This window comes from Salvelinus sp. IW2-2015, linkage group LG26 (genome assembly GCF_002910315.2).
Source record: "Salvelinus sp. IW2-2015 linkage group LG26, ASM291031v2, whole genome shotgun sequence".
In the NCBI taxonomy this organism is placed as follows: domain Eukaryota; kingdom Metazoa; phylum Chordata; class Actinopteri; order Salmoniformes; family Salmonidae; genus Salvelinus; species Salvelinus sp. IW2-2015.
In genome coordinates, this window is record NC_036866.1 from 3,958,494 (window position 1) to 3,966,924 (window position 8,431).

The following is an 8,431-nucleotide window of genomic DNA, read 5'->3' on the forward strand; positions in this document are numbered from 1 at the left end:
GCCGGATCGATATGTATTTTTTTAAATGTTTTTTTTACAGCTTTATTGCTAATATACAAACATTTATCATACACAATTTTGCATACACATTTTACATACATGGTACTTTTATATAAAGCAGTCACATAACAATAATACTTTTCTATACATAAACTCTTTAATCCCGCCACTCTCAGCCATCCCACCTATCCCATAGACAGCCTCGTTCGGTTTCCATATGCCATATATTTTCATTGTGCTGTGTGTTTTAATTATTTTTAACCTTTCTAATCGTGTAGTATCCACAGATTGTGAGCTAAAGATGAAAACCTTTCCTACAATTATTATATTATTTATTGACTGACTATGGCTTTCCAAATCGCCAACACTGCTACAGTGGGGCAAAAAAGTATTTAGTCAGCCACCAATTGTGCAAGTTCTCCCACTTAAAAAGATGAGAGAGGCCTGTAATTTTCATCATAGGTACACTTCAACTATGACAGGCAGAAAAAAAAATCCAGAAAATCACATTGTAGGATTTTTAATGAATTTATTTATTTGCAAAATTATGGTGGAAATAAGTATTTGGTCACCTACAAACAAGCAAGATTTCTGGCTCTCACGAATCTGTAACTTCTTCTTTAAGAGGCTCCTGTCCTCCACTCGTTACCTGTATTAATGGCACCTGTTTGAACTTGTTATCAGTATAAAGACACTTGTCCACAACCTCAAACAGTCACATAACTTATGTATGAGTGAAGCTTTTAATGAGAGGTTTAAAGCTTTAATATTTAATCATTTTAGCCCCCCAAACTCATGTTCATTATATAAATTGGCACGTTTAATTTTGTCTGGCTTAGAATTCCAAAGAAAATKAAATATTTTTTGCTCATAWGATTTAAAAAACKAGTCATCTGGAGTAGGCAGTGSCATTAATAAGTAAGTWAWCTGTGATAGGACMAAAGAGTTAATCAATGTGATTTTTCCATAAATAGACAAGCATTTACCTCTCCATGGTTGCAGAATCRTATCTATTTTTGCTAACTTTCTATTGAMATKAATTGTGATAAGTTCATTTATATTTTTYGAGATGTAAATAYCAAGTATGTCTACTTCACCAGCCGCCCATTTTATTGGTAAACTCTAATGTCACAAACTCGTTCATTATTCAAAGTAAACAGCAGATATGAAAAGTTAACACTACCGGTGATGTTTCTCTTTGACCCTGGATCCTTTTGATTGGCAAAGTTAGTTGGTGGACCAGAGTCTAGGTTTGGGAGGACAGAAACTTCAGAAGGTGTAGAGACAGAGTTGTTTCCCTCACGTGCGACATATCTCTCTTCTGTTGTCCATTCTGCAGACAAGCCTGTTGGATATCAGGGTAATATGTACATGTAGGTCGAGGTAAAGTGACTGCATAGATAATAAACAGAGACTAGCAGCAGCATAAAAAAGGGTGTCGATGCAAATAATACATGAACCTGTTTAACTGCATTGATATGGCTTAGTTTGTTAATTTGTTTGCCCTAAAACTAATTTGTCAAACTAATCATCTTCGTATTAATCCCACCACTATTTCAAAAAGGATTCCAGCCCTTTAAGGACTTGCTCCTCTTTTGGGTTGCAGACAAAAGGTAGCTGAAATTACACCCTTTGCAAAAAAGCTCTGGGCCATCAGGTAATGTATTTGAACTCTATACTCACAATGCCACATCACATTGTGACTGTAGTCTCTCAATTGCTACAATTACAGTTCTGCTCACCAACATGAGCAGAGAGCAGGCCGATTGGGCCTTTAACAATAGACTCCAGACCGTTTTTGTTGTTGGTCAACTACTTTCCCTTCTACTCTTCAGGACCTATTCTGTGGCAGCAGTAGGTAAGGAATTCAGAGAATTATGTTGATGTGTATTCAAGCTACAATTGAGACTAATATTGTGATTAATAACAGTTGTAAACAGACAAACTGCCATTGGTTGCCATTATTACATTTATGATAAAATTACCTAACTATGCATGACAGACCACTGTTAAATATTTCAAAATTGGATTCGCACTGGTCTAATGTCATTGAGCTGTGAATAATACCATTCTATCAGTCCTTTCATAAGAGCAAATCGTTGTTTGTTTTTTTAAAAGAGAGTGTGTTGTACTGGACATATAACTTATTCAGTATAATGATGATTTGATAAGATTTGGTATAGAACAAATTCACTTCTCCATCTCAGAAACCACTCCAGTTCACCAATTTCTGAACAAAGGATCAACATTACCGGTCATAATACTTTCTTTTCAGCCAATGTTCATAAAAGAAAAGAACATGAATAGCCACCATCTCAATGTCACATTGAACAATGGCAACAGGGTAAGAGACATTGTCTGCTTTACAAATTATATCCGGTCGAACTACTCCAAACAAATGTTCCAGATACTACTGATAGACCCTGCTATCTCACAGGACTAACCTGATACTACTGATAGACCCTGCTAGCTCACAGGACTAGCCTGATACTACTGATAGACCCTGGCTATCTCACAGGACTAACCTGATACTACTGATAGACCCTGCTACTCACAGGACTAGCCTGATACTACTGATAGACCCTTCTATCTCACAGGACTGCCTGATACTACTGATAGACCCTGCTATCTCACAGGACTAGCCTATACTACATGATAGACCCTGCTAGCTCACAGGACTAGCCTGATACTACTGATAGACCCTGCTATCTCACAGGACTGGCCTGATACTACTGATAGACCCTGCTAGCTCACAGGACTGGCCTGGGTGAAGGAGCACACACAGAGGGTCAACTGATGGGCAAAAACTCACATTGGAACCATCAATGTCAACAGGTTACCATGTCACCTGCTCACTGGGACAGATTTACTTAGTATAAATACTAAGTGCGCTTGTTATTTGTCAGAGGAAGTGAATCATGAAATGTAAAACAAAAGTTCAAACGAAGAGGTAAAATATAACAGATCATTTCACGATTACATTTTTGTGTTTTATTCTTTTTGCAAACTCCCTGGTAATTAGTATAGTTTCTGGCAACATTGAAACCATATAAAGCTATTTTGACTGGAAATCTGAAACTGATATACACCATTTATTGGCCCAGCGTCGTCTGAGTTTGGCCRGTGTAGGACGTCATTGTAAATAAGAATTTGTTCTTAACTGACTTGCCTAGTTAAATAAAATAAACAGTTAATCAAATGGCTGCCCGGACTATTTGCATTGACCCTCTTTTTTATGCTGCTGCTAGTCTCTGTTTATTATCTATGCAGTCACTTTACCTCGACCTACATGTACATATTACCCTGATATCCAACAGGCTTGTCTGCAGAATGGACAACAGAAGAGAGATATGTCGCACGTGAGGGAAACAACTCTGTCTCTACATCTTCTGAAGTTTCTGTCCTCCCAAACCTAGACTCTGGTCCACCAACTAAGTTTGCCAGTCAAAGGGATCCAGGGTCAAAGAGAAAAATCACAGGTAGTGCTAACTTTTCATATCTGCTGTTTACTTTGAATAATTAATGAGTTTGTGACAGAGTTTGTGTTATTCTGTGGAAATATGTTGTAAGGCGATTGACCTTGACCAGACCGTCTCCACACTATGGCCAAAATAGCTGAATTCATACTGTGTCCATTTTCTAATACACTTTTGAAATAAAAACATTTTTTCAGTCCGTTTAGGTGTGCATGTGGCACTCTTTGGTCCAAGAGAATTTATTGTCCCTGAGTTACTTCTTGCCCTATACAAAGAGGTTAGTACTGTTTACACAAACAACCAAACTTTATGCGATCATACTGATACTGTAAAACAAAAAGTTACGTTAATAACAATAATGGTAAATGTAAAAAATACCCMAAAATTTCCCAATGATGATAATCTGAATGTCAACAGTATAAATGTCAAATAAAGTGAAACTGCCTGCTGTCAACCATTAATCAGCAAGTCTAAAGGTCAATGACTGAGCAGTTTGTGTTAGCTTTGGGCAGTCACTCAGGTTTATCATTAATTTATTGTAAAAGGGTCAACTATTGTTGTGGCGCTTGTATATTTTAAGGCTTGGCACTTAAAAGAGCCATATAAGCTCTTGTAAAGAAAGCCATTATCAAGAAATTACTACACTAATGTCATCAGAGATTGTGGCTAGTTACAAGGTTTAGGTTTCAGTTAGGGTTATTCACACTGAAAAGGCACACATTCATTAAGAAACACACTGTAGCAAGCAAGAAAAAAAAACACTAATACTCAGAGTGCAGTAAAAACAAAGTAACAGCAGGACACACTATGGATTAACTAGGGATTAATGATACTGTAATAACATAGGCATAGTCAACTGTGTTTGAATGTTCAAGTTATGTTCATAAGTAACTTCATGATCTCTCTGTTCTTTTTGAGAAGCCAGTTCTCTACAGTCTTGGAGAGAACAGAGGGGTGCTTTCCCTGCGAATACTGGGAATAAGAAAGAGTGACCTCTGACCACTGAGATTGCATCACATCGTGGACTCTTCTGAACCTCTCCACCTGAAGATGCAGACCTCCTTCAATTCTTTATTCTCTGTTGTCTTCTTGTTTATTTATAGTATATCTCTGTAGTGCTGTAAGATTACTTTCAAATTGGTTTATTTGCCTGTTATATCAGATGTATTAAAAATGAACCTCATTATGATGAAACATTTTACGGTATATTTGTTGGCTCAAAAACAAGACAGACAACCCCGCCCATAAGACTGGCTAACCAATAGCAATAGGCATAGAGTCTTTAATCCCACCCTTTCTTCCGGTGCTTCTTTCCTTCAGCGCGTTGGGAAGTTTCTTATGTACACATTTCATGTTTGTGCATGGAGCTCCCAAGTACAATAGTCCATGTAAATAAAACTGATCTTTTGACGTTTTTTAAACTCTTTGGAGCGTGGTCTGAGCGGTGTGCGTTGTCTTGTAGCTAAATACTAAAGAGCAAAGAGGGCGATTTACTATGGCTTGTCCGATCTATCCAAAGGACACACCGCAGCCCACCGAGGACATCGAATTTCAGCAAGTACTGCGTCAAATTGGAGGTAAAGAGAATATATACTTAATAAGTGATGCCGTCAAATCGGGTGAGGAGGACGAAGCCAGTGGGATATTAAAGGAGTTCATTCAGGACATGTTTCATAGCGGGCGCACTGAAAACCTTGGCACGGGCCATACCAACAACAACACTAATGGTCAGGTTTATTCCTCTCCAAATAGTCAAGGGGATATTACAATCGAAAATAATGGGACATGCGAAATAGTAATCAACTGCAATACTTTGCCTCAAGCCCAGGGCAACGAAATACCTCTGTCAACGAGGCCAAAGGATTTAGTGTTAAGTGCCAAGTCTATGGGAGAGGATAAAGGACCACCGAGGCTCAATGGGAACGTCCAAAAGACCAAAACCTCAAGCATGAACAGTTGTAGAGGAAAGCGAATAATAGACTATCCTATTATAATATTCATATTTAGACAGGAGTTTTTCAGTGGCAGTGCAAATGCAATTTACCTGAGAGAAATTCTGAAGGATGTTAGGTCACGTGTGAAACGTGCCGGTGTCCGCCCAGCACTAGTCGGGTTAATACGCTCAATAGGTGAGAGCAACGAGACGCGTGAATCAGTGGGATTTCTGGAGGGCCTGCTTCGTTCAGTGTTTCGGAAACATCCACCAGAAGCCATCTGGGCAGGGCATTTCATTCCCAAGACGGAGGATAGGATGCTGGCCATCAAGAAATATGCCTGCAAAGCCATCTATTCGGCCCAATCCTCAGGTGAAATACACATTTTCAAATGTTTGTGGTTTGTAAACCATGGTCAGTTATTTTATGCACCGTTTCATAGGCCTTATGAATTGTTTGTACTTTTAGCATTTTTATGCTTAACTAATGTTTGGCCATAGGCATATAGCCTATGTAGGTCAGTTCATGACACACATAAGACTGGGGACATTTTTCATGCATTCGATATTCTCACAGGCTAGTGGACTTCAGAACAAAATAAACATTCATTAAGCAATCTGCCCCATAGATTTGCTGCCAAATGTTCATGCTCATTATTGCCTTTGCAGATAATTCTGAGGAAAGAGGGAACATGTTTTTCAGGCCATTCCAATGTTTGCCTTGGCCTAGGGGACACAGCAGCCAGGCCAACAACACTTCAGCAAACAGGCAAAGAGGTATAACAAATGTTGTCCTCTTCCCATTCCGCTTTCCATGTGCGTCCTTGACGGTAAATAGGGTAGATAACAGTTCAATGTTGTTTTTCAGGTGACGCTGCTAGTGCAGAGGAAGGGATCCCTCTGAAGACTGGTGTTTTGTCCGCTGGACCCTAGGCAGTCAGACTGTGGTGTAACCAAAAAGGACAGTCATGATGACACTCATGGGTCATGATTTCCCATGTCCAACTGTGGACAATACTCAAAAGTTGGTCTCAAGGAACATTGGTGTCTGTACAAGTCTGCAGTTAAGTCACGTGACTGGCACATTGGCCTTACAATGGGTTGATGATCAGTCACGGAAGAGTTTATACATTAGCCTGTGATTATGAACAATTTGAATTTAGAGATAACTCAAGTTACGCAACTTAATACATTTAGTGTACATGCGTATCTTGTGAGGTTACTCTGTTACATAACCATCCATGTATGTTGTCACTTGAAATAATTGTCATGTAATATCTGCTTTTGTTGTTACAAAGAGCCCACCTTGAATTGTAAAACAACAATGAAAAAATGTGTGACCAACAAACACTATGACCATTTACTTCATTCTGTTCGGTAAGTGTTTTGATGTTATTTTCTTTTGCTTGACTTCAATTAATGTTAAGCAACTAGTGAGTTTGAAAACATTGTTTTTTAAAACAATATAGATTTAATAGGCGCAATGAGAAAGAGTTAGAAACAATTAGAAAGTCCAAAATGTGAGACGGCATGGTGCCTTAGAAATTCAGTCGACACAAAAAAAAAAAATTGGGTTAAAAACAACCCAGCCCTGGGTATAAAACAACAACCCAGCCTTGGGTATAAAACAACAACCCAGCCCTGGGTATAAAAAACAACCCAGCCCTGGGTATAAAAAACAACCCAGCCCTGGGTAAAAAAAACAACAACCCAGCCCTGGGTAAATAATGGACAGAACAAACGTTGAGTTATATTTGACCCAGCCAGTTGGGTAACTTAGTTGTATTATTGAGCTATGATCCACCGGGTCAGATCAGAAGACTGGAGATGTGGCTTAGTAGGGAAGTAGCTTTCAGATAGTTATTTTTGGCCAGCTGTAAGAGTAAATGTAATTCCGGTTAATCTGTTCTGTTGTATTGTCAACGCATGATACGGTTGAGTACTGACACTTTTGTAGCTTAATGAGGTTTACACAAGTTGAGTTCCTCAAGTGCCTATGTGTATCCCAATGTTGGGATAGTTACCACTTTGTTATGATATTTAAATAATAATGTTATTAATTGTATATAAAAATATGTAATGTGCAAAAATATTTAAGGCTAATTTATATTTGCAGTGTACAAACATCACGATGAACAGGAATGAAGTTTACTCTCATGGCTGTCCAAAAATACTTATCTGAAAGCCATGCCCCCAATAAGACCCATCTAATGGGTAAACAAAGCATGAAAGTGAATTAAAAACCCAACAGATGGTTAAATTAATTGAAAAGTGTGGCCTGTTGGGGGAATTGTTTTGGGCCTTTTGTGAGCGTAAATGTCATTCATGTTCATCTTTTTTTTAACCTTTATTTAAGGAGGCAAGTCAGTTAAGAACAAATTCTTATTTACAATGACAGCCTTTTTAATTATAATTTTTTTATTTAACCTTTATTTAACCAGTTGGGCCAGTTGAGAACATGTTCTCATTTACAACTGCGACCTGGCCAAGATAAAGCAAAGCAGAGCAGCGTGACAAAAACAACAACACAGAGTTACACATGGGATAAACAAACGTACAGTCAATAACACAATAAAAAATCTGTATACAGTGTGTGCAAATGAAGTAAGGCAATAAATAGGCCATAGTGGCGAAGTAATTACAATTTAGCAATTAACACGGGAGTGATTGATGTTCAGATGAGGATGTGCAAGTAGAAATACTGGTGTACAACCAGGGAACAGTGGGTTAACTGCCTTGTTCAGGGGCAGAACAACATATTTTTTACCTTGTCAGCTCGGGGATTCGATCCAGCAACCTTTCGGTTACTGGCACAACGCTCTAACCACTAGGCTACCTGCCGCCCCATTGTTAAGTTTGTACACTGCAAATTTCAATTTTCCTTAATATTTTTGCACATGACATGTTTTTATATAAAATGTATAACATTATTTAAATATAACAAAGTGGTAAATATCCCAACATTGCAATATGCATATGCACTTAAGGAACTCATACTCTTGTGTAAGCCTTATTAAAGCTA

At 38.3% G+C, this 8,431-nt stretch overlaps 1 protein-coding gene across 1 annotated transcript; it reads left to right on the forward strand.

Moving 5' to 3' along the window:
- The first annotated feature begins 4,783 nt into the window (after positions 1-4,783).
- Positions 4,784-7,044, forward strand: LOC111952878 (uncharacterized). Its single transcript, XM_023971857.2, has 3 exons — positions 4,784-5,782; positions 6,079-6,186; positions 6,278-7,044. The coding sequence occupies exons 1-3, from the start codon at positions 4,972-4,974 to the stop codon at positions 6,340-6,342; spliced, it is 984 nt and encodes a 327-aa protein (XP_023827625.1). The 5' UTR covers positions 4,784-4,971; the 3' UTR covers positions 6,343-7,044.
- Positions 7,045-8,431: the final 1,387 nt, after the last annotated feature.

Excerpts from the sequence above, each read along its gene's own strand:
- LOC111952878 (XM_023971857.2), top strand. The coding sequence starts at position 4,972 with ATGGCTTGTCCGATCTATCCAAAGGACACACCGCAGCCCACCGAGGAC. Across the intron at positions 5,783-6,078 it reads CTATTCGGCCCAATCCTCAG|ATAATTCTGAGGAAAGAGGG; the intron begins GTGAAATACACA and ends TTGCCTTTGCAG. Across the intron at positions 6,187-6,277 it reads TTCAGCAAACAGGCAAAGAG|GTGACGCTGCTAGTGCAGAG; the intron begins GTATAACAAATG and ends GTTGTTTTTCAG.